At 39.0% G+C, this 27,678-nt stretch overlaps 1 protein-coding gene across 1 annotated transcript; it reads left to right on the forward strand.

Annotated features, from left to right (window-relative positions):
- The first annotated feature begins 1 nt into the window (after window position 1).
- On the forward strand, window positions 2–13,739 carry LOC136424195 (uncharacterized). Its single transcript, XM_066412707.1, has 7 exons — window positions 2–169; window positions 496–657; window positions 2,014–2,175; window positions 5,556–5,726; window positions 7,715–7,885; window positions 8,094–8,261; window positions 8,463–13,739. The coding sequence occupies exons 1-7, from the start codon at window positions 118–120 to the stop codon at window positions 8,633–8,635; spliced, it is 1,059 nt and encodes a 352-aa protein (XP_066268804.1). The 5' UTR covers window positions 2–117; the 3' UTR covers window positions 8,636–13,739.
- Window positions 13,740–27,678: the final 13,939 nt, after the last annotated feature.

A 27,678-nucleotide genomic window follows, 5' to 3' on the forward strand; every position in this document is an offset into this window, starting at 1 on the left:
GACATCATACATAAGTGGAGGTCCGACGGCCGTTGTGGTTCCAGGTACACAACACGGATAGCCGACCCAGGGGAGTGTGACCCGAATTCAATCAAGTACTGTTGTTCCCTCAGTGGGATGTGTGGAAGTTCGGATGCTCACTGCCTCTGCTCAGGCTGTGTGGACTATCGTAAGTCTTCTAAAATACAACTTTGATTAACCTTTAAGACCAACTTCCATATTCTTCAAAAATACAGTACAGTATATGTCCCTAACTATGAAAATGCTAGGGTCACACAACATGATCTGTTGAGTTTCAGAGTACATTTGATCATCCGTATGTGATTGTTTTCTAAGACATGTAAATGAAACTATTCACTTCACTAGAAAAGGTATGATTGTACAGAAAGGCGGGTTTAGTGTTGCAGACACCTTTACCTTGTTTGATAAAAAATACCTTTTCTTCCTTCTAATCTACTTTATATGTAATCATCAATTTATGTATTCTCATTGCAGGACCAGTAGTGAGGCCTGATGGTAGATGTGGCGACAGTTACGAAGGACATGGAGGGAACCCTGGGCAGTGTGACCCGAACAGTATTACACCCTGTTGTAGCACTGGCGGTTGGTGTGGGGGTTCGGACGCTCACTGCAGCTGTTCAGGCTGTGTCGACTTTCGTAAGTGTTCCTCCAAAAAAGGCACATTATTCAAACATTTAAGCTTAACATCTCTTGAAAAAAAATGGCTCGATTTACCGCCCCGCACAACTCTCGTCGCCCAATTTAGCTTTCCCAGTAGGTTCAGGAGTTCCCGCTTTGACTTTTCAGTAGGTTGGAAACCTGACTTGCCTTGGACTTTGACCACTGGGCTTTGCTATACAAGCGCATTACAAACAATACAAGCACATAGAATCAATTAAAACTTCTCAATATAGACTGGGATTTATCTTGTCCGTTGGTAGTTTGATATCGTGACGTCTCTGCAGAGCACCGCCTATGAATGAGAAAGAACTGAATTTGTGTGTTCTTCGGAAACATATCAGTGTACTATCACTGACTGCATGGATTACATACTTTGACAACATGCCAGTGTAATCCCAGGGGGCCTAGATGACCTACATATCTACATACCAGAAGGTGCATTGATGACCAACATTCCACCATTCCTGGACCTGAGGTCATGGGGGGCTAACATCCTAACATACCAGTAGACTACAAATGCCTGTGGACAAATTCCTATTAAATTTTTCATGTGACACACCGTAAACCGCCTGTGCAATTTCTAGATTCTTACAGACTGCACATAACTATACCACTCGCCCCTGAGGCATCGCCAAAAAAAGCACACGTTTCAATGTGGAAATCGCCAAAAGTTGAGGCAGTCCTGTGTCCTCGAACACAAAACTGCAGCAACATTGATTCTAACCTCCTGTATTCGAATTTTTGACAGCGATGCAACCGGTGCGCTCAAAATGCATTGTAATGTAAATATTCGATGGAAGCCTGTGTGATACAACTCTAGAACCTCATGTGATACGGATAGTTATCACACGGTCCAGAACACCCGTATCAGGCCCAGGCATGACATAAAAGACATTATGTCATACCTAGGCTTGACCCGCGATCGGGCTGGGACCTCGGGTGATACGGAATACTCCGTTTTGTATTCTATATATACATGCTACAATCAGTCGGGAAGAGACACAAGTGAACCAAATTTGGTGATAAGATCATGTGTCAGTGAAATTCAATGAAACAAATAAAATCCTTTTTATATTGTAATCCAACTTTGTTTGCATATTCAACGAAAAACCTTTATAATACAATGTGCATCCTTCGTAAAGGTTAACATTATTTGGCCACAGTATGGGGTCTTGGAACTCTAGTTGGGTTTGATGAGCTATGAAGTCTGTCTGTATAGGAGGTAGAGGATACTTGTAGTACTGTTGTAATAATGTAGTGCAATGAATGCTACAATTTAGAAAGTGAAGTTATCAACGCAGGATTCTGATGAAATGCTTGTTTTGTTCAAAGGTTCAAAGTGGAGGAGTGACCTACGCTGTGGAAGTAGCTACCCGGCACCTGGAGCCAACCCCGGACAGTGTGACCCTAATGGAGCTAGCCCCTGCTGTTCCAGTGGTGGATGGTGCGGGAGCTCGGCGGCCCACTGCACATGTAGTGGCTGTGTGGACTATCGTAAGTGTCCATTCCATTAAGAGGCAAAAGTAGTATCTATCTAATCATTTCATCTCAAGACAGATGGGTTGCCCCTTCAACTTATAAAACATGATTTCCAACCCTGCCCAGTGCATGTATATATATAGAATGCAACACGGAGTATTCTGTATCACCTGAGGTACCAGCCCGACTGCGGGTAGGATCGGCCGTAGGTCGGAGGGCGATTCGACCCGCGGGAGGGCTTGGACTGAGGGTGACACGTAATACAACGTGTTATATTTTATTTATGTCATGCCTACCCGAACAAGATTAGCAATGGAAAAAAGACATTGCCATGGCGACGGTTGTTGTTGTGGTTGATGCGCAAATGTATCATGTCTCTGGCACTGTATATTGGTGTTGTTCTTACTGTATGTCCAAACAAGTGGATAATGACGATGGTCTATATCGACTTGCACTTGATCGATGGGTGATTTGGCTTTTGGCAGGCCAGCATTTATTCATGAGAAGACTAGGCGGGAATGGAGTAACCATTTTGGCATATATATGTGGTATGTTGAAAAGTTGCTTGTCTTTTATAATGGACTATGTATGAAAGTGTGTCATTCTATAATTTATTTTTGTATTGTCACAAAGTATGTTTGAAAAGAAAGTCAAATAGTCATGCCATGGTATAAAAATGGTAGAACTTTTTTAGAAATATAAATGTTCCAAGTCTGTAAGAACTTCTTCGTAGGAAGATCAATAGGAACTATAAATGTTGTGACATATTTTGTGTAATAGCTTTAGCTGCCAGGTACCTTGATGATCTTATAATTTATGTGTCAAGTGGTTTATATATTTTCGGTGTATATATGTATAATGACCCCCCCCCCCTGTCAATACGTACCCAATGTACTTGCAGTATGTCTTGGGTACCATATAATTACTCTTTTGGGATTAGAAATATAAACTCTAAGTCAGTAAGAACATCATAGTACACAATATAAAATTGAACGTGTATTTGTGTCTCATGTACTCCCATACATGTATACGCACCTTTATTTAGATATGAATGTACGAAAAGAACTAAGAAACGGAGCATTTTCAATCAGCTTGGTTACTGCAAATGCAGGCAAACTTAAAACCCCCGCGAAACTTTTTGACCATCTATGACTGTAGTGCTGATATTGTTTCAACGCGAAGTTAAAACCCCCGCGAACACTCCATTTTCTCCCTACCACGAAATAAAAACCATGCAAACTTAAATGCATTTACAGTATCATTCATAAAGATGATCGCATTGTTAACGGAATCAGGAATTTGTGCCGGTTGGAATGTATCCTTCTGCTTTAGTTGCTGAATTGATACAAAATGTAAAAATTCTACTCCAATCTCTGGAAAAATCTGCATCCCTAGTGGGATTTATTGTAATGAATCAAATACAAAATACATTAGGAACAATTCTGGAACACTTTAACTCAGATCCCTGTCTGGGCCACTCATTCAAGGAGTAGATAATTTCAAATATCTTGGTTATTACATCATGTGCTCAAAGACAGACTTCGAAACTAGAAAAGCACTAGCATGGGAAGCTAGCAATAAATAGGACAAAATCTGGAGATCTAACATTTCTAACAAACTGAAGGTACAAGTTTTTCTTACCCTTGTGGAACCGAAACTACTCTACGGTGCAGAAACTTGGACGCTTACCTGTTAGCTCACAAACAGGCAGGATGGAACCTACACAAAGCTTCTGCACAGGGCACAGAACACTTCTTGGACACAACATACTACTCTAAAAACAATTCATGGAAGTCTTCCACGGCTGTCTCAAAAGCTCACCCACCGTCGAGTATCATATGCTGGGCATTGCTGTAGTTTCAATGGGCCGTGGAATTTTCAGCATGTTGGAAACCTGGCCTGCGTTGGACTTTGACCCGGCTGGGCTGTGGGAATTTCGGCATGTTGGAAACCTGGCCTGCTTTGGACTTTGACCCGGCTGGGCTGTGCAATTCACGGCATGTTGGAAACCTGCAGCTGGCCGCTTTGGACCTAGACCCGGCTGGGATGTGGAATTTTAACTTAAGCATGTTGAATACTTGGCCTGCTTTGGACTTTGACCACTGGGCTGTGGAATTTTCAGCATGTTGGAAACCTGACTTGCTTTGGGCTTTGACCAATTGGCGGTGGAATTTTCGGTAGGTTGGAATCCTGACTTGCCTTGGACTTTGACCACTGGGCTTTGCTATACAAGCGCATTACAAAACAATACAAGCACATAGAATCAATTAAAACTTCTCAATATAGACCGGGATTTATCTTGTCCGTTGGTAGTTTGATATCGTGACGTCTCTGCAGAGCACCGCATATGAATGAGAAAGAACTGAATTTGTGTGTTCTTCGGAAACATATCAGTGTACTATCACTGACTGCATGGATTACCTACTTTGACAACATGCCAGTGTAATCCCAGGGGGCCTAGATGACCTACATACCTACATACCAGAAGGTGCATGGATGACCAACATTCCACCATTCCTGGACCTGAGGTCATGGGGGGCTAACATCCTAACATACCAGTAGAGTACAAATGCCTGTGGACAAATTCCTATTAAATTTTTCAGGCGACATACCGTATACCGCCTGTGCAATTTCTAGAATTCTTACAGACTGCACACAATACTATACCATTTGGCTCGCCCCTGAGGCATCGCCAAAAAAAGCACACGCTTCAATGCGGTAATCGCCAAAAGTTGAGGCAGTCTTGTGTCCTCGAACACAAAACTGCAGCAACATTGATTCTGACCTCCTGTATTCGAATTTTTGACAGCGATGCAACCGGTGCGCTCAAAATGCATTGTAATGTAAATATTCTATGGAAGCCTGTGTGATACAACTCTAGAACCTCATGTGATACGGATAGTTATCACATGGTCCAGAACACCAGTATCAGGCCCAGGCATGACATAAAAGACGTTATGTCATACCTTGGCTTGACCCGCGATCGGTCTGGGACCTCGGATGATACGGAATACTCCGTTTTGTATTCTATATATATACATGCTACAATCAGTCGGAAAGAGACACAAGTGAACCAAATTTGGTGATAAGATCATGTGTCAGTGAAATTCAATGAAACAAATAAAATCCTATTTATATTGTAATCCAACTTTGTTTGCATATTCAACGAAAAACCTTTATAATACAATATGCATCCTTCGTAAAGGTTAACATCATTTGGCCACGGTATGGGGTATTGGAACTCTAGTTGGGTTTGATGAGTAATGAAGTCTGTCTGTATGGGAGGTAGAGGATACTTGTAGTACTGTTGTAATAATGTTGTACAATGAATGCTAGAATTTAGAAAGTGAAGTTATCAACGGAGGATTCTGATGGAATGCTTGTTTTATTCAAAGGTCCAGTATTACTAAAGTGGAGGAGTGACCTACGCTGTGGAAGTAGCAACCCGGCACCTGGAGCCACCCCCGGACAGTGTGATCCAAATGGAGCTACCCCCTGCTGTTCCAGTGGTGGATGGTGCGGGAGCTCGGCGGCCCACTGCACATGTGATGGCTGTGTGGACTATCGTAAGTGTCCATTCTGTGCTTATGACTATGAATGTGTAGTCTTGGAACTCTAGTTCGGTTTGATGAGTAATGAAGTCTGTCTGTATGGGAGGTAGAGGATACTTGTAGTACTACGCCAAAAAGCAATTACTCAAACAACTGGATATGATTTTGGAAACGGTCAGACGTTTCAAGTAGCATCCACTACTTTTCGTCAGTGACTGTGAGCAAGATCAATTGAACAGCAGGTTTATAACCACGAACTATGAATTGATATGCAAATAAGGAGAAGACAAATTTTTAGATAGTCCAAAAGAAAGCGAATTAGACAACTCAAGACAAGGTTGAAGTAAAAGAGGACAATAGCTCCTATTGTTTTAATATAGGAGCTAAAGCTGGTTTGCCCCCAAGGCTATGTCCCAAGTGCCAGACAGTTCCACCCTTAGCCCTCCTTTCCTGTTGAGGGTTGGATTGTATATCCTCTCATATATTGCCTCCCTTACTCCACGTTCGAACCAGCGGGGTTCGCGGTCAAGGATATCAGTGGATTCGAGATTGAACGAGTGCCCCTGGTTGTGTTTTAGGTGGTGGAAAATGGCCGAGGAGTAGCGATTAGCACAATGTTCTTTGTACCTTTCATTAAGTGATCGGCTGGTCTCTCCGATATTAGTGTTGTTGCAGTTGGGTTCTTCACATTTGAGTCTGTAGATGACATCGGCCTTGCTGCCTTTGCGTGGTCGGTCTTTAGGATGTACCAGTCTTTGTCTGAGAGTTGATTGAGGTTTGAAGTTGGTGGCAATGTTGAAGTTTTGGAAGATCCGTCGGAGTTTTTCGGACACTCCTTGTACATATGGAATAGTGATGTTGGCCTTGTTTTTGTTGGTCAATGGTGTACACTTAGGCGTTTTCTTGGACTGGTCAGACGGTTTGAGGGCTTTGTTGAAAGTCCATCTTTGGTAGCCACATTTGCCCAGGGCACCTCGGAGGTGTCTATGTTCGTCTGTTTTGGCCGTGTCTGAGGTGATGATGTTGTCTGCCCGATGAAAGAGAGTTTTTATAACTGCCAGTTTGTGTTCCAAAGGGTGGTGAGAATCAAAGGCCAGATACTGATCGGTATGGGTTGGCTTCCTGTATACTTCGAACTGGAGGCGACCATCCTTCTCTATGATGGTTTTGGTGTCTAGGAAAGGGAGCATATTATCTTGACTCGACTCCTGTGTGAACTTGATGTTGTCATCTATCTGGTTGATATGTTCAAAGAAATCATCAGCTACTCTCTTCTTTAGTCTGCACCAAGTGTCATCTACATAACGGAACCAGTTGGCCGGGGGAGTGTCCTTGAAAGTACTGAGGGCTTTGTTCTCAAATTTCTCCATGTACAGGTTTACCACGATGGGCGAAACTGGTGAACCCATAGCACAGCCGTGCAGTTGTTGGAAGAATTGTCCTTTGTAAGTGAAGTATGTGCACCCCAGGCAGAGGTCTAGCAGCTTGCATATTTGGTCCACAGATAACTTGGTTCTGTCTGCTAGTGTGTTGTCAGCCTCTAAGGCTTCCCTGACTACTGACACCGCTTCTTTGGGGGGGATGCAGGTGAAAAGAGAGCACACATCATACGAAGTGATGATATCATCTTCGTCTAACTGGATGTCTTTGATTTTGTTTACGAAATCTGCACTGTTCTGTACATGGTGTTGAGACTTCCCCACTAAAGGTCCCAAAATCTTCGCTAGAAAACTTGCTACCCCGTAGGTGACTGAGCCTATACCAGAAACTATGGGCCGTAGAGGGACGTCCTGTTTGTGGATTTTGGGGAGGCCGTAGAAAGCAGGGGGTTGTTCCGATTTGGGTTTGATTTTTAGATAGGTGACATGATCCAGAGCTTCATCAGTTTCTAATTTCCGGGGTACTTGTAGTACTGTTGTAATAATGTTGTACAATGAATGCTACAATTTAGAAAGTGAAGTCATCAACGCAGGATTCTAATGAAATGCTTGTTTTATTCAAAGGTCCAGTATTACTAAAGTGGAGGAGTGACCTACGCTGTGGAAGTAGCAACCCGGCACCTGGAGCCACCCCCGGACAGTGTGACCCTGATGGAGCTACCCCCTGCTGTTCCAGTGGTGGATGGTGCGGGAGCTCGGCGGCCCACTGCACATGTAGTGGCTGTGTGGACTATCGTAAGTGTCCATTCTGTGCTAATTACTATGAATGTGTAGTCTTGGAAGTTGGAACTCTAGTTGGGTTTGATGAGTAATGAAATCTGTCTGTATGGGAGGTAGAGGATACTTGTAGTACTGTTGTAATAATGTTGTACAATGAATGCTAGAATTTAGATAGTGAAGTTATCAACACAGGATTCTAATGAAATGCTTGTTTTGTTCAAAGGTCCAAAGCTTAAGTGGAGGAGTGACCTACGCTGTGGAAGTAGCTACCCGGCACCTGGAGCCAACCCCGGAGAGTGTAACCCTAGTGGAAGTAGCCCCTGCTGTGGCATGGGTGGATGGTGTGGGGGATTGTATGCCCACTGCACATGTGAGGTCTGTGTGGACTATCGTAAGTGTCCATTCTGTGCCTATGACTATGAATGTGTAGTCTTGGAACTCTAGTTGGGTTTGATGAGCAATGAAGTCTGTCTGTATAGGAGGTAGAGGATACTTGAAGTACTGTTGTAATAATGTAGTACAATGAATGCTAGAATTTATAAAGTGAAGTTATCAACGCAGGATTCTAATGAAATGCTTGTTTTGTTCAAAGGTCCGAAGAAGTGGAGGAGTGACCTACGCTGTGGAAGTAGCTACCCGGCACCTGGAGCCAACCCCGGACAGTGTGACCCTAATGGAGCTAGCCCCTGCTGTTCCAGTGGTGGATGGTGCGGGAGCTCGACGGCCCACTGCACATGTAGTCTCTGTGTGGACTACAGGCAATAAGGCTAGATCACTGAAAGCCGTTAACGGTGACGTTTTACGTCAAAAACAGTTACTCAAGCAAATGGATATGGTTTTGGATATAGTTTCGGAAATATTCTCTATCTGAAAAATTCTCCAAACGTTGCTTGAGTAACGGTTTTATGACGTATCTTTTTACCTGGATGTTTCACCGTAATCATGGCGACGCTTTTGCTTCTTCAGAACTTTTCATGTCATTTATTTTACGTGTGTGAACGTACTGGTCTTAACACCAACTCTCATAACTACTCCGGGTACCCTAAAATCGCGATGATATATATATCAGCCTCAGTCATCCCTGAGATATGCACACTTCAGATATCCCGGTGTTTAAGGCAATGTTGAGAAGGCATGTTTTTATAATGTGCTCTTCTTCGAATACCGGCCCTGTTGAATTAATGTTACCACAATTATGTAACAAATCACCTCAATAAACATTTCAACTGACAATGATCTTCCGTCATGCCTAGAACCCAACTCTTACAGCAGAAAAGCAAGCCATTAGCTTAAAGTAAAACCAATGTTTTCATAAAGGTGTCAACCACCTTGTTGCGCTTATCAAGCTTGTTGTACCAGGTATACCTTTCTATCCTCAAGACTGAATTTCTTACAACTAGTCAAGAATGAATTTTTTTGTAGGTTAGTGTAGGAGTGTTTCTTTTACCAGGAATATATTTCTTTCCTGAAGACTGATTTCCTTAAAAACCTTGAAAAAGTTCCTTAATTCAAGATTAATGTTCTTGAATGTAGAATACCAAGGTGTCAATGGTAATATTCAAAAGTAAATAGTTTACATTCCAATCATATTCATCATCAATAAGTTGAGTATAATAAGTTTTTGGGTGTTTAATGCGCTTCTTTTTTAATGCTACAAATGCAAATTTGTAATACAATCGTTTCCTATGATAGTCAACTTGCATCTGTTTCTTGTCGTCATGCATTTTTCTCAGATCTAATTCAGTATTTTAAACTAATTCATATGACTAATTCAATTTGTCAAATGTATTTACTGCTGAAACCCTCATCAAAAGAACCTCACAAGTTGAAAGCAAACTTTTGTGAGTGCCTACATCATTATCAAAAGGCATTCGCAAAGGTTTGCTCTTAACTTGTGTTTGGACATACCGTCTACTGAACTGCACTTCCAATCAAGACGAGCGAAATATAAATAGAACATATTTTCAGGTGATGAAAACCTCCACATGAATTTAAGGGTATAATGTAGTTGTTAGTAAAATAAATTGCTATCACTGGAGAGAATACTAATTTTTTTTGCGCTACATTTCAATTTTATCAGTCAGTGGGAGACAAACCAAAATGTACTCAGTAGATTCAGGTTAGATTCAGGCCATCATCAATGATATATATTAACATTGCAGTAGATAGAGGATATACAATTTGAGTAGATTATTCTACCACCATTATCAAAACCAGTATTTAACCTCCTAATAGCAGGATCATTGTTTTTTGGCCTGGAAGCAAAATTTATACCAGGTGTTCTGACCGATGTGCTTGTGGAAGACGCATGTAGCTTTAGAAAAGAGTAACCCATAAGTGACCTATAACTAGAAGTAAAAGGAATATACTCACCATTACATTACTTCATTTTCATCTTAATCCGTAACTTGCAGATCAGGCCACAAAATCTATTTATACTTAGGTTACGGTGTTGCATTTGAATGCAGAGTATTCTAGTGGTGCTAGGATTCAATATCTCATACATTAAGCATATTCATTTGACTTGCAGCATGTTAAGGTGTTAGCATGAAGGTAAATATGGGTTAGAGATCACACGATGTAACCAATATATCAAACATTTTCATAATACAAGAGACAGCAAACGTATTCCTTTCAACATATAGCAGCAACTTCGATTGCGAAAACCTTCAAGACAGGTACATACACCATTTCTGAGTGCAGATAATTTTGCAATATATGAGAATTTTAGGCCTTTGTAACGCTCAGTGTAGCTCTTAAGCACTGTTTTGCCGAATTTTAACAAGTATGGCACAACAACCCCTAAATACATAAGACTCTTCGTTACTTTATTTGAAGTCATATTATCAAGTACATTGTTTTCAAAAGGGTGTTACAAGAAAGACATACATGTAGTGTTTGTCCCTTAGCTTTCCAATACTGTTTTCTTCGTGCAGATTATCTAATCACAGAAAAGGTAATTAAAGAGCGGATAAAAGGTTCAAAACAATATTCCAAAACGATCTCCAAATGTTACAGCTTATATGAAACAACCAGAGGTGCATTTTGCTTATTAGTCGTTCTGACTAACATAACTTTTAATGCATTGAGTCCCTGTAGCATTGTATTGGGCAATGAAAATCAGTTTTGAAAATTTACAACAAGAAACAACACCTCTACCAAGCGCAGACTATTGGCCTTATAGTCATGTTATGCCACCACTAATTTGGCTATACAACAAACATTTGGACGTGTCAAAATGCACCCCAACCAGATAATCTGACATAGTGCTACATTATATTCACACAGCATTATTGTAGCATAGCGAGAATATGTTTAACTTTCAATCAGTAATGCGGCACCATTCATTACCTTGTGACAGACTCTTGCTGTTCTTTTTTTATTTATTTTATGTTAATCCATTTATATTACCAGTGGTGTTATTAAAGGGAACTGTAGCTAGCTAATGCATTTCTTTTACCTAGGGCCATGTTGATTTATTGGCATGTTGGCAGAAAATGTTTCCATGTTTTAACCAGTCTTCCTTTGACTTTTTTAGGTAACTCATCCTTTTCTAGTTGATCCTGGGCAGATCAGTGAGAGTGGTTGGAAAAACGCAGGTCAGTCATCAAGTCAGTCTAGCTGCTTTATGACATCACATGTCAGAAATAATCTACCTTTTGGAGACATTCTCTTCTAACACATAAGAAACAGGTCGGGGTATCACAGTAATAGCAAAGAAAGCCTGTTCACATGAGTGTCTCAGAAATGACATCCATTGCATAGATTATGCAACGTTGTAGGTTTTCTGGTCAGACTGATAAAACAAGTTATTAACAACGTATTACCAATGACGTCACAGAGCAACCATTAAGTGGAAGGATCGTGTTTTGCATCACTCTCACTGATCTGCACAAGACCTACAGAAAAGGGATGACTAACTTCACTACTGATGGCTTTATGGTTTAACCATGTACACAGGAATATATATATAGCTTAGACCTAGCATCAGAAACTGTATCAAGGCCACAGCAAGTAAATTATTGGGATGATATGCGCTCGCGCTTATTGATTTACGACTAATTTTGCGGTGAACACACAAAATTAAAAAAAAAACATTTCGTTGCCTCCGGCGTTGATTAACATAACACTGAAATATCATAATGTGGCAATATGAAATATATTCAAATCGTGATTTTTTTTTAATCCCCTTTCATCCAAAACGTTCCAGATGCCACTAATTGAAGTGCTGTGGTTACTTCAGTGTGTCTCTTTCATCAATTCTTGCATAAATCCAGAGATAAAAGACTTTTTGACGCCAGGTTTTGACACTTCAATTCTTGTTACAACGTCTAAGGTCTCTAAATTGAAATTCTAGGCACCTTTTTTCAACATTCATCATTGTTTTTACTTTGCCCTCCCGTGTCATATTCAAATTCTGCAAAGGGTGTCACCCTCTAGATTTACTTATTGTGGCCTAAACATTAGAACAAGCGATAGAGGTGACCAGCCATATATATTTGCCACATTTCTGTAGTGTTTTTGTTTTGGTGTTTTGGTTGCTGTAAGGCCATGTAATTTTAACTTAATAGATGGCATCCCTCAAAATCTCCTCTAATGTACGAGTACAACAAACCATGGTTCTTGATCTAGGAGAAGAAATCGTAGATTCTTCAATAGAATCTAAACTACTATATCACAATGTAGGAACAAAAATGGATTAAACTGGATCTAGAATATTTTAAATGTGGACATTTTTCATAGACTGAAATGTCTGTTTGTATCAGCAAGGAGGTTGATTAAACCTCCTTGGTATCAGTATATTTACTAAAACTATGCAGCACATGACAATTTTGTAGGTATAAAATTGTCATTACCGCCTCCTGTTCTTCTGTTTTCTTAGTTTTACTACTGGTAACATTCAATTCAAAACGTAAAGAAAGTAACTATTGACGTCTTCTTCTTGAAAATCTCAGATGCCATTTATTGAATTAATTTTGTAGTGTTTTTTTGTTTTTGGTGTTTTTGTTGCTGTGAGGCCGTATAATTTTAACTTAATAGATGGCATCCCTCAAATCTCCTCTAATGTAAGAGTACACCAAACCATGGGTCTTGATCTGGGAGAAGAAATCATAGATGGTGTAATAGAATCTAAACTACTATATCACAATGTAGGAACAAAAATGGATTATACTGGAACTTGAATTTTAAAGAATTTGGACATTTTTATAGACTGAAATGTCTGTTTGTATCAGCATATTTACTAAACGCTATGCAGAACCTGGCAATTTTAGGCATAGAATTATCCGCCTCCTGTACTTCTGTTTTCTTAGTTTTACTACTGGTAACACAAAACGTAAAAACAAAACTATTGACGTATTCTTCTTGAAAAGCTCAGATGCCATTTATTGAATTGATTTTGTGTGGCTAGAATAGAAGAACATCAGCTACATGTACAGCAGATGAAATATGATTTGATTATATCTTGTCAGTGTAGGACTGGTGGAAGTGCAAACAACAAAGAGTTTATCCAAATTGATACTTTGTTTATTAATATCGTACCCTCAACAAATGTTTGTACAGTGACTCTTCGGGAGCACTTAACAATGCCTGGAACATGGCATTAAATTCTAACTAAAAAGTAATCAAATCAGATCTAATCCCTTTACATGTCTGCACTGTCCAACAGGCAATGAAAAGTGATTTGGGAAAATGAAGAACACCAGATACGTTTTTGTGGATTCAAAAAAATGAATAACAGCAGTAAATTTTTACTGCTGCCTGTATGATGCAATATCTGCTGTCAATCAACACCTGCTGGCATATTAACGCCACTTGGACGCCATGTTATTTCAACTTTGTTTGAATAAATGTGTGGTTGTTGTTCTTATGTGCTGTGTTTGGATGTTATTTTCGTTAAGGTGTTCTTAACTAAGGAGCAGCTTCTTCTATCCCAGGAAATAGGCTAAGAACCAAAACAAAATAGAAGATAATTTTGATAGTAAATGTTTTAAAAGAATGAATTATCTATCTGAACCGAACATGTGATTCAGACTATAAAGTGATTATTGGGAAGAAAATAATTTTTATGTATATTCAAGGAGAAAAAAAAAGGATAGGGATATTAAAGTATTGGAGGAAAAGTTTAGAATAATAGATACGCAATGCATGAACACTGTGCCCAACTTTTCAAACAATCTCACCCCTCCACCCCCAGACACAAAACCATGCCGTCTCAAGGCCTTTGTAGTACCTTATACTGTGTTGTATTTCTTATATATTAGAGACGTGCACACGAGAAAAATTACCCTGCAACTTCTAAGCAGCATATAAGACTGTCGGTATATAAGATGCTCCGCTTGTAAAAATAGAGAGAAAAAGAAAGACATAAAGAAAGAAAGAGAAAGAAAGAAAGAAAGAAAGAAAAGAGAAAAAGAAGGACGGAAAGGAAAAAATAACAACTACAATGCATCAGCAATTATACTAAAGACTGGTTTGCTATTGAAAGTGAAAAGCTTTAAATGATTGTGATTTCGAAAGCTAGGTGTTGAATCGTAGAATTTCATCGAGTTCTACACAGCAAAATTAAATAACTTAAAATGAGAAAGTTTTAAGACTACTACTTGACTCTTTGAACATAGCTAAAGCTATCAGATTATCCCTTGATTTAAGACACAGAGAAAATTCATTAAAAGTTAAGACCCTGTGCCTCTGTTGAATACTGACGTACAGTTTCGCTGTGGCTGGTTAGAAAACAAAACAAAGGGAGAGAACATTACGTGTCTGAGTATATTGTCTTAATTACACGTAACGAACTATTACAATAGGTTCTCTAGTGGACACCTAGTAATAGTTTTGCCCGTATTTCAGACGTTACTAACGATTAACTTTCGATTAATGTTGTCGTGCCATAAGTTTCGAGTAGCCTTTTAGAGTTTTTCTCTGGCACAAATTTGCTCAAATTTGTTAAGACTTTCGAACGCAAAGATATAAAACTATATACAGTCTCGCTTGACATACCTAGGTGCATACATTTTGGGATGTGCTGTCGTCAGGCCCTGTATAACAGAGAAGGGATGACCCGATGTGATTGGCTGAATATGCGAAACCGCATTGAATGAATGAATGGTTTTATTTGATCATAGTGATCGGAAAATATGAAGTACCTCGCAGCCATAGGCTGAATTGCTTAATTTCACCATTAACTAACGAAAAGCGTCATTCTTTCTGCTAGTAACAGTTATGTAGCCTGCGCCAACACTTGTTGTCATATAGCATCTGAATGTCTTACGCTAGAACAACCAAACTTGGTCACCTTGGCTAAAATGTCGTTGGCAACAATTTCAACTCGATGAAATATCTAATCAATGTTTTATGTTGCTATGGCAACCGGTTTCTTAGAGCCATATTTGGAAAAAGTCGCTAATTTTGGATTTTATAATGTAATTCTAGGGCTGTCTTTTTAAACTGCACTTATTTTCTTACATCAATACCAACCAATTTAATTCACTATCACTTTTATGATTTGATATTCATAATTTATGCATATTTGATTACGTCATCGGTCAAAATCTAAGATGGCGGACGATGTAGTTAAATTAGCTATAACCGGCTATTTCAACCTTAAATTTCATCATTACCATGTTTATTCAAACAGCAACAATCTTAATATAACGTTTTGGCCCATTTCTTTATTGTGTTATTAGGTTAAATGATGAAAAAATGCATTTGAAAAAATCCAAGATGGCGGAACCAAAATAGCGGAATTCGCTAATGTAACCTGATATGAATATAATTTTTATGACGTCATTTTCACGTCGTTCCTGTTGCCATCTACAAATAACGTCTTTGGATATATTATGATTTATTATACATAATTTCTATTTAAGTTTTATCGTGTACCTTTGAGTCATATGAAAATACCCAATATGTTGGTTTTCGTCAATAAAATAATGACGTCATAATACGTCGCAACGACATTAATATTTACGTTCATTAAAAAAAATGTTTTTTTCACGTTTCTAAAAAATTGTATTTTTTAACTATAATCATAATTACCCTTATCATACATGTTACTAGATGACAAGTATCAAACAATAGGGAATATGAGTACGGATTTTGCTGGGGTCAGTTTTGACCTCACCGGACCATGCGTGAACTTTCTAGGATAACTTAATCAACAATAAGCCAATCTCGGTATAAACTTGTGAGAAGTTATAAGACATATATACAAACAAACTCATAGAAGGAATTATGTTTTCGACTCGAAATGTCAAAATGACACATGTTGATATACGCCTGGGGTCAGTTTTGACCCCATACGTTGGCTTGAGGGTTAATAAGAAAAAAGCCGCCAGAAGTGTGATCACTTTTATTAGAAAAAAGCAGCCAGAAGTGTGAATTTGGTCCAATGCTAGGTGCCGAAGTGCAAAGTTGGCGATATCCCAGCAACCGCCATGGCAACGGTCGCTATGATATGTCAGATACTGACGTACAACCACTTGAAATGCACCGTTTGTTTAACTTCCAGACCTTCGTTGCCATGGCAACGGTCGCTATGACCGGTCCCCATGCTTTATTATGGCCCCCTTTTCTGCCATAACTATCCCTATTCGTAACAAAAACCTACACAGAACGTTACAACATGAACTGCTGATCACTTTTAATCAGGAAAATGCAGCCAGAAGTGTGAATTTGGTCGTATAATGATCCCAACAAATGGTCCTCCTATAGGCCTTGTACGGGGCCTGCCCCAATGCTAGGTGCCGAAGTGAAAAGTTGGCGATATCCCAGCAACCGCTTGAAAGTGTGGTCAAAAAATTGGCAGAGTTTTACATCTTGACTTGTTCTGTTGTATGATCGAAAGAAAACTTAAGGTCTAGTTGGTTCAATCATGACGGGAATCGGCCAGGAATGGGCGAGAACCTTATATTCGGGTAAATTCGATTGATATGTCAGGTACTGACGTACACCCGCTTGAAATGCACCGTTTGTTTAACTTCCAGACCTTCGTTGCCATGGCAACGGTCGCTATGACCGCTCCCTATGCTTTACTATGGGACTTAGTGCGAAAGTGCCATAGGCGCCAAAGCCGCTCACCCCCCTCTTTTCTGCCATAACTATTTGTCGATAAGATGCAGCCAATCACAATCGCTTAATAGGTCTTCTTTGCATATTCACGAGTAATGATGTTAGACTGAGGCCTATCTTCAACCCGGTAGGCATCTTTTCCTAATGGCTGACCCCTATCGTAAAAAAGGACATCAGGCAACTAAAATGATATGTTAGAGACTGAAGTTTTGCTTAAAGAACAAGCAATTATATCACGTAAGATGCCAACCACGATGGTCAATGTAAAGACAAAAATTCCCCTCCTGGTTCACAACACGCGAAGTTGTTACTGTTCAATATCTGAATAGACAGATTTCTGAACAAAAAAAACGAATTTACACATGTGAGCAACCAATTAGCCTTTTTAGTATTTGATAAAGTAAGCAATTTAGTTGTGCATAAGCATATTTTTTAAAGTAATAATAACTTGGAGTGTATTATGTCTAGTGCGTAATGAGAATCTCCGTGAGGCTTCAGTGATGAGTTTAGTTACCTCGGCACTCTTGGAGTTTTTTTTTAAAACTTTTCCCATCGGCAGCTTAAGAGTCTCTTTCACCTCATTTACCAACTTGTAAGGATAATCACTGGCGCTTCTGCAAATCTTTAATAAAGCGGATGGATACCGTGGGAACCAAATTATAGAGAGGTCCGTGGGAACCAAATCATTGACAGGTTATATAAGCAGCAATCATGGATAGGTTACGTAAGAATGCAATTATCTAGTTAACCAATGGCGCAGGCTGTAGTCACATCTATGTGTCAATGTGGAATCACTTTGCAAGCCGGTTGTTTCTCATGTCTTAAGCACTGTGAACTGAGTCCAAGTGCTGTATATGAAAAACAATTTCATAAACATTATATTTAACTGAGCTTGACCGGCTGGGACAACTCTTGACCTCCGGATGGCAAACCCGGTTCGTTAAACACGGATCGACGATTATTTCGCGCATTTGTCAATGACAAGTGATAATTAAGTGTGAACCAAGCACGCATCATTATCATTCAATTAAAGATTTTGCGGCTGACAAATCATGAAAACAAGTCCTAGACCTCCAATCCCTTCCACACGATTAACGCAACACTAGCAAAGACAGCACATGGTAATTGGAAAGGTAGATCAAAGATGAAGGAGACCAACAGGGAGATGATATATATAATATACCAAAGGACAGCCAATAAAACAGAGTATCTGGATACGTACTAAATATGTACATGGCTAATCACGCTTAGAATAGATCTTCATTAGGCTTCGAAGGGATATCCGTTATCAATGTTGTTCATAGTCAGTGGTGGACGTGTATTCCTCATTCACTGCAATACACATTCCCAAAAATACATACATCACAGATGACTGACTGACCACAAGCATACGGCATTGTCATGTTGACTTTGATATTACAGCATGCTAGCAACTGACACAATTTGATTATTAGATGTCCTTCTTTTGAATTGTCAAAGGCGTACTGACATAGTCCACTGGACTGTCTGTCTTTTGTGATTTGTCACTTTTTAAACTGTGTGACAAACATTGGTGGACCATTTATGCAAATATTCATATGAAATGTTGTACCCAAACTTGACTAAACTATAGTGTTTTTCTGTACACACTATTGATTGATGATATAATACTGCTTGTACATCAGAGAACCCAAAATGCACAATAAAGCAAGAAAAAAAATGATATTGTTTTCTATAATAATTGTACGGCAACGTCATTTTCTTTAAAAAGTCAGATAGTCTCATGGACTATTTCAATCTTTTGACAATTTAAGAGAAGAAACTCTATAATGATCGAGTTGTCCCTGTTGCTGTACTATTAAAGGCCATATCAGCATGCTTGTTGGTCAGTCAGTCATTTCAGACGTGTATTGTGGGGACTGTGTATTGCAATGAATGTTGGGAAGTATACAAGACCAACGCTAGTGCATATGTATGCATGACATTTATAAATATCCTGTCTCAATGATGATAAAATAAATTAAGATTGGTTGAAAAACACTTAATTAGTGAGACAAGAACTTCATTTCGGAACAAACTAGCCAGCATTCAACATTCCAATATGCTGCAATGTTGCATTGTTGGGGTTCATGAAGTGTATTCTCAGTAAATTTGACAAATTTTGAAAAATGAAGAAAAGTTGCTTAATTGGACATTTTGTACCTTACAAACCTTGTAGCGTCGAGGGACATAATGGCATGGTGTTTGCCCCAGAAACCAGAGGTCTTGAGTTCGAATTCCCTGACATGCCCCTTTGACTTTGTGCCCTTGAAAAAGGCACTTAACACGAATTTCATGAAAATGAGAACCTGCCTTCGGTTAGAGACGTTCAAAGACGGTTAAGAACTTCAAATGGATGCCCCATGTTTGTGAAGAGTTACACATTGAGCACGTTAAAGAACCCACTACACTTATTGAGAAGGGTAGAGGGCCTTCACGGTGTGAGGAACAAAAAAAAACAACTAGTAAATCTGTTGGATATGTAGGTTGTGCTGTTTAACACAAACCTTGTGTGGTACGTCATGAGGCGGTTTATACCATGTATGCAATACAAACAAACATACAAACAAAGTCATGCGTATCTACAGGATAAGCTAGCATTCTATGTCTTTGATTCATTTTAAATAAATCAAATGTTTTCTGCTTGTTGATCAGACCAATCACAATCCAGTATCATTTTTCGCAACAAAGAATGTCTATATAATAATTTAAAAGGTTATTCTAGCATATAATAACCATCTCTGTGAGACATCTGTGGTGATGCATTAACTTGGCTCCATAGGTGTTGTGTGGTGAACTTCACACCTTATCTACCAATCTGTCAAGGATCATAGCTGGGGGCTTCGGCAAATCGCGGAGAGCGTGGGAATCGAATCATAGACAGCTTACGTGAGAAAACAATTACTAGTATATTGAACATTTAATATGTAAATTGTTTTGTTAAATGTCAAAATGAGGAATAAGGGACAATGTCAATCATGATCACTTCCACGCAATTAAGACTTCGAAACAGCTGCCATGTTGCAACACTTACAAAGACAGTAGTGAAAAAAAGCAACGGAAGATCAAAGATGAAAGGTGAAGGATGCCAAGAGATAAGCAGATGACTAACATATGATTGAAAAAAAAAAGAATTTCGGGATACGTGTGAAATTAACATGTTTAAGGGAGATTAAGGGGAATATGATGTGGTAAACAGTATGGAACCGTCGTTCATTGTTTATTAGTAATCAAGCATCGATAACAATGGCATAGGCTTGGGTAGGTGAATATATGTATCACTATGGAAAAGCCGTAGTTCGAAGATAAACGAGTTTTACCATTATCTTTATGATACTTACTGATCTTTCAGCCATAGAGAATAGAGCGTTATCGTCCAAGAAAGGAACACCTTATGGTACTACCAAAGCATGTATTTTGTACTATATTTACTCACACTTCAGGTGTCTATACCTTGATATTGCTGAGTGCAAACTTTGTACAGAGTAAATGATTCAGTGAAATGCCTTCTCAGAACATCAGTGGTACATTTTCTTGGTTGTGGACAAATGACGTTTCTTTAATAGGGCTTTTATAGGGCCATGACAGCACACTAAAGCTGCTGGAGGGCCCAAAGCTACATCATTTTCCCTACACGAAAAGCTTCCACAAGAAAATCAAGACTATAGCATGACAAAAGATACAAAAACCGAACGTTATGCTGCAGTATGAAGGCCGTAGACAGGGGGCAATAAAGACATGGGCACACAGACCCACCGACTTCAATACCTCCATTTTTCATGGAGGTAACGAGGACAAAACTGGTCGGACGACCAGGAGCCGGTCCAAGCCCCCAGGCATGTAATGAATCAATAACTCATGCAAGGGCTGGATTTCAGTCAAATGGTGAAAACCACCGACACAACAAAACAGTCTCTGTTATCTAATACAAGGACACCAAAAGTACAACTTTAAGAAGGTAAATTGTTCAATCTTTATTACCGCTGCATAGTTTCATTGAATATGCTAATTCCTAAGTCAGCTTTGCGTGTGCCGTAACATGGGGGATGAATATTCATTGGTGAATTCTGATTTTATGGGAAAGAATGTTGTCCGTTTCATATATGACTATTCTACTTACTGTTTTGCCATTACTGGTGACATTATAAAAGAAAAGACTACCTTTGAGATTAAAATGTAACACTGTTGATGATGGCCGTCAGCCATTTTTCCTTCCGCGATCCGTGATTGTATTTGCTAGTGTTCAAGAGTAACATTTGAACAGTCGACGGCGCGAGTTTAAAACCCTGTACTTACAATTGCCAAAGTACATTTGTATGTACTTTTTGCACAGCTCTCTCACGAGTCGGATCGCGTTTCGACATTTTACGAAGCGACCGTCTGTTCAGCCGCAACGAGCATTGCTCTGAGACAAACAAAAGATAAACAAAACATAACAAAGTATACGTAGAAAGCCCGACAAAAACACCTGAAACATGTCAACAACCTGCCGGACCCACTCCTCTGCTTCGAGAGTAACAGAATACAAATTGAGACATTATTTACTCAGGCCGGAGTGTGATCAGATTCGCGATAGGGCTTGGATCGAGGACAAAAGCAGCACAGGGATACAAATTCATGCGATCCTGCGGTCAATACTCAACAGTAGGATACAAATCCATGCACTTATAACAGGTCCTACTGTCAATACTAAACAGGGATACAAACCCATGCACTTAGATCAGGTCCTACTGTCAATACTAAAAAGGGATACAAATCCATGCAAAAAGAACAGGCTCTAATGTCAATATTCAGCAATAAGATACAAATCCATATGCACTTAAAATGGGTCCTACTGTAAATACTAAACAGGGAATACAAATCCATGCACTTAGAACAAATCCTACTGTCAATACTCAACAGTAGGATACAAATCCATGCACTAAGAACAGGTGCTACTGTCAATACTAAACAGTAATACAAAACTATGCAATAAGAACAGGCTCTGTTGCCGCTCTAAAGTCAATATCAGCAGTAAGATACAACTCCATGCACTTAGAACAGGTCCTACTGTCAATACTTAACAGTAGGAAACAAATATATGCAATAAGATTAAGAACAGGCTCTATTGCCGCTGTAAAGTCAATATCAGCAATAAGATACAAATCCAAGCACTTAGAACAGGTCCTACTGTCAATACTAAATAGTGATACAAATCTATGCACTTAGAACAAGTCTAACTGTCAATACTAAATGGTGATACAAATCTATGCCATAAGGACAGACTCTAAAGTCAATGCTCAGCAGTAAGATACAAATCCATGCACTTAGAACAGGTCCTACTGTCAATACTAAATAGTGATACAAATCCATGCTCTTTGAACAAGTCTTACTGTCAATACTAAACAGGGATACAAATCCATGCACTTAGAACAGGTCAGAGTACACATTAGTGTGTAGGGCATTTTTGAAAGAAATTGATATCGATTATCAGTTTGATGTTACTTGCTTACGTTTTAACGTTACGGTAGAACAATTCTCTGCATTTGGACTGGGCAAAGATTACGGCAGCTTAAACAAAAGACACTTGTAAATAAATGTATCTAGTGTGATGACTTGACGTGTTGGCATGCAGCCCAGTGTCCGTTTCCCCTGGGCATTCGACGACAAGTCCTTTCAAAATCTGGCCTTGAAAACTGCGGCTCTCGCGTAACCGAGGCCTGTGTCACGCGCCAAGTATGATGGGAAATCCTTTGGCCGGCGGCAAAATTGAACGTTTTCCTCCTCAGTTTGGCCTTAGTTCCAGATTGTTGATCTCTTTGTCATGTGAGAACTTAACAAGTTTCGGAGTTGTGCGTCAGGTGCTTTTCGCAGACATATCACGCACATCGATGCTTAGATGTGTAGGTATTTATGTCAGGCAATTCCAATTTAATTTCTGTAGTTTCATTAGATTAAAAGTTAAAGAAAATAATATTGATTGGAAAACTTATTCAAAACCAGGATTCGTGTGATAGGCCCAAGTGCTTCTACCGTGCAGAATCATTCAAAGCATATTACATAGAGCTATAAGACCAACTTTCCAGCAGAATAACACACATTTTAAATATTTTTTTGATAGAACGTGTATGACTAGGAAGACCATAACTTTCTTCAACTGTTGGTACTTAATGATTGGGATTTGATATGAGCTAACAGTAATACAAATACTCGTGTGTGTTTTAATCAGAAAAACAGGGGGAAGAGGAATAATAAAAAAATAATTCAGTTGCTGTGTCCTACACTGGCCTTTCACGATCAAAAGCATGTTATGAAGGATAGTGTGTTCTTAATTGATATATAATTGTGTAGTTTATTCTATAACAGTTCTGTATTGTACCTTCTACATTGTATCCTTGTTTTGTATTGATAATTGTAATTTTTATTTAGACTTGATAAGTCACCAACTTATGCATGATAAACTTGACGGTTGTTTCTAACGTCCCTATAATTATTTATGAAAGGCATCACATACAAGTAGAGCACAGACTGTAATATATTCCAAATGGACTGTATGGGACTTGGTAACAAGAAAGGGATACCTTGGATGCCTGAAAATAATAACTTACGGTATGTAATACCAAACCAGTAGTTCCCGCCATAGAGATCAAAATTCACGTATCTTTAAACTTCTGATGACTATGCCTGTATTCTACAAGTACGCAGTTGACAGTATATTCATTAGTGTCAATAGCATAAATGGCTTGGTAGGAATATGAATCGCTCACCATTTTGAAAGCAATATACACTGGACTTTTTTCGAGGAACATGGTGCTCTTTTAATAACCTCGTGTGTCACTGTAGTCTTCCAAACCACTCAACCTTTAGACATTAAAGGTCTATTCAGAATACTTAATGGGCTGGAAAAGCAGTCGGTTAATGATAGTGCCATACGCCCTGTGAACATGGTGCCATTAGTCAGTAAACTTTGGTTAGAAATTATCTGTAAGTTTGGGACGTTTTCGAATATGATATGAATTTTCAAGTGAATGTTTGCACTGGGTGCACTGCAGAATCTTGGTCCAAAGTTAAATCTTGTTGTGACGGGTAATATTTTGTGTGACTATTATGCTTGTTTTGTGCTCAACTCTTGACCTCTTCCATTGTAAATTTGCCCTCCCGTCCAGCCTACTTACCAAATTGTAAAGAGTGCTATCAAAAGCAAAATATTTTTCAAATCATTCAGCTTAGTAGTTCATAACTATTTGTCTTGACCCTGGCTGTAAAAAGAGGGGGGGTCAAACAAGAGAAAGTAAATGACCTCTTATTAGATTTAAGACATAACTGTTATCTTAAGGAAAAGACATATTGTTAAGTAATAATGTTCCAAATGGTTTTTTCTCCAAAGCCCGCTGTTTTTCCTTAAGAAAATAGAATAGAACCCTTTAATGCCACGAACATGAAATTCGGCACAGTTTGCAGCACTTCATCTGTCGATATATCAAATGCTAGAAAATATATAAAGCCTATGGGTGTTTAAGATAGACTCGAAATTCGCACAAACTTTAATTAAATGGGCGGTAGCTTTTGTGAATTGATCAAGTGGGATATGTTATATTATGTGACCTAATAATTTTGCCTTACTCCTTTATATTTTAGAAATGGCTGAGCCAGCCTGTGAGTTCTTGGAGACGACCAACAGTGGGGAGCAGACAACCGACCCGGGACGGCAGGGAGACAAGGTTGTTCTTAGCAAGGAAACGTGCAACACAGACTTTGTCCAGGCTGGCGAAAGAGGCTCATCAAATCTACATGGACTGGTCAGTGTAGGACACGGAAATAGGAAGGTTGCAAAATGTACAATAGCTTTCATATGTGAGGACTGTGGATACAGTACAACATGTAGGACCAACCTGATACGACATGTAAGAAAACATACCGGGGAAATAACCCACAAATGTGACCAGTGCGATTATTCTACTACACTAAAGTGCAATTTAGACCAACACGTCATGTTGAAACACATTTGCGAGAAACCCTACATTTGTGAAGAGTGTGGATACAGGACGGCCATAAAGTCTAACTTAATTGTACATATAAGAAAACATACAGGTGAGAAACCTTTCAAGTGTAGCTATTGTGATTATTCTGCTGCACAGAAACGCAATTTAGATCAACACATAATGGTGAAGCATACTGGTGAGAAGCCCTTTATGTGTGGGGAGTGTGGATACAGAACGGCGTTTAGGTCGAACATTTCTACACACCTGAGAAAACATACAGGTGAGAAACCTTATAGATGTGAAGAATGTGATTTTTCTGCAACACGTAAATGTAATTTAGTCCAACACATAATGGTTAAACACGTTGGCGAAAAAAACTACATTTGTGATGAGTGCGGATACAGAACAGCTATTAAATCTAACCTAAATTTTCACATGAGAAAGCATACGGGTGAAAAACCTTACAAATGTGATCAGTGCGACTATTCTACAGCACATAAAAGCAGCCTCAATAAACACATGGCTAAACACACTTCTGGGAATCCCTGCATTTGAGAGGGACTGTGGACGCCTCATGGCTAACACGTCTAACCTTGAGCGAGGGATGACGGCGGGACTTGGAATAATTCATTTGAAAGTTACCGTTCTCAAATGAACAAATAGAATATCATCCATGTGTGAAGTTTTTTTTTTTTTGATAGTTTATTAGAACTTTCAAAACTAAACATTTTTTGCTTGTTGTTGTACAACATACATGGGGGTGCCAATATCAGTCATGTTTGAATTGGCATCTCAGACAGTGTCCACATTTTCATTATCTGTTATAATATTAGATATATGCGTTAATGATTATCATCACAAAGTCTGATTAGTCAATCACGTTTACAAAACATATAAAAAACATAAATGTATCATTCAATGAACAGCTTCCATGTGTGAAGTTAGCTTCAACCTGTCCAATGCCTTCAGCTTATTATGTTGATCGTCAGAAGGCCACTAAATTTATTTCAAAATCGCAAAGGAGTCATGCGTGTCAATATCGTAGAAACCCCTATCAAAAAGAGCTCGGTGACCTGTCTAGAAATTGCATAGTGCTCGAGCTGCCAGAATGGCTTTCAGAGCTCGCAATCGTAAGGTCGAGTGAACTATTTTCTGCTGTGTGACGCCGGGAAAGGAAGCACAATACCACCGAACAACCCTAAGTATTAACTACACGAGCATTCAAAGATAAACAAGGTATATGTGTACAAGTCAAAATTGTCCATTGTCATTCGTTGATCGATAACTGCAGGGGTTGTGTTGTTAATTAATGCAGCTGTTGTAATTGTTCTTACAGAAGAAGAAGTTTATTGCGCGACAATTGTAACTGGTACAATGTATGTCGACTTATGCACATGAGGGTTGAACTATTACTAATTGTTGACAAATATAATAACTAAATCTAATATATCTAATCTATACATGAGCAGCTATTAATTATGAAGCAAGTAAAACAACGAAATCCAAGAGCTGGATTAACTAATTATCAAAACGAATCATGGCTACAATGTAAAGTGACTTACAAATACATGGATAAGCTTGAAGAAATTAATAAAATGTGTTTGTATGTAAATTCTGAGTCTCTGTCATTCTCATTTGATTTAAGTAACCAGTATTGACAACACTTGACGATTTGTGAAAGAACACTAGTTGTAATCTGGAATTGCATTAGGAGAAGACTGGGATGGAATTCGGCGTTTCGTCTACCTTCTGAAAACAGAATTCTTTGTAAAAAAAACAGCACAATAAGGTAATATAAGATAGCCGTGATTAAAGAGGCCCTTCGAGTGAGTCGACATGCAGTTTTAATTTACATTATCATAATTATTCAAACGGTAAGAAATTTACAGGAAAGTCTTAAATCTTTCTCCGGAAATCTTCAGGACATGCTGTCTTATCTAAAGTACAGAGATTTCATTTTGAAACACCGTCCACTACAATTTTTCTTCAACGAATTATCTTATTGTGTAAACAAAATTAGTCCCATAGCCTTTTTGAGGCCGTAGGGGTATAACATAAATGGTCTGGTAAGAAAAGAAATACATTACTTATAATCCCCTGTATCTCTCAGAACATCGACAATTTTGATATAAAATCAACGGCCATCTAAGGAGGGTTTTCCAGTTTGTTCTTGCAATTCTTCAACATTATAAACTGGGTAATTTAAGAGGTGGTGCACTTATGATCTGACACTGTTGTGTTCCACACCACTTAACTTTCGGACGCTAAAGGCCTGTTCAGAAAATCTGATGAACTGGAAAAATCGTCGTCATGGTCGTTTAAAAGTGGCAAATAATTACGCTCAGCCTCCACAAAACATGGTGGCATTGCACAGTAAGCTCCTGTTATTTTCGAATTCGATTAGAATTTTCCACGTGGATGTTAATCAATATTCAATAGTTCACTGGAAATCTTGGACCTGGATTGAATTTCAATGTGACAGGTTAAATCTTGTGTGAATTTTGTGCTTGTCGAAATTCAATTTGAATTTTCCACGTGGATGTTAATCAATACTCAATAGTTCACTAGAAATCTTGGACCTAAATTGAATCTCAATGTGACAGGTTAAATCTTGTGTGAATGTTGTGCTTGTCGAATGAGGTGTCTGTTGACCTCCTCCATTGTCAATTTGCCCTCTCTTCCAGCTCACTTACCAGCTTGTGAAGAGCGCTATCAAAGCCAAATACTTATGGAAATTTCAATAAAGTGGATAATTTCTAG

This window comes from Branchiostoma lanceolatum, chromosome 18 (assembly GCF_035083965.1).
Source record: "Branchiostoma lanceolatum isolate klBraLanc5 chromosome 18, klBraLanc5.hap2, whole genome shotgun sequence".
Taxonomy (NCBI): Eukaryota; Metazoa; Chordata; class Leptocardii; order Amphioxiformes; family Branchiostomatidae; genus Branchiostoma; species Branchiostoma lanceolatum.

Coding starts and splice junctions, on each gene's coding strand:
- LOC136424195 (XM_066412707.1), top strand. CDS start 118: ATGTGTGGAAGTTCGGATGCTCACTGCCTCTGCTCAGGCTGTGTGGAC. Junction 658..2,013: donor TTCAGGCTGTGTCGACTTTC/GTAAGTGTTCCT, acceptor TTTTGTTCAAAG/GTTCAAAGTGGAGGAGTGAC. Junction 2,176..5,555: donor TAGTGGCTGTGTGGACTATC/GTAAGTGTCCAT, acceptor TTTTATTCAAAG/GTCCAGTATTACTAAAGTGG.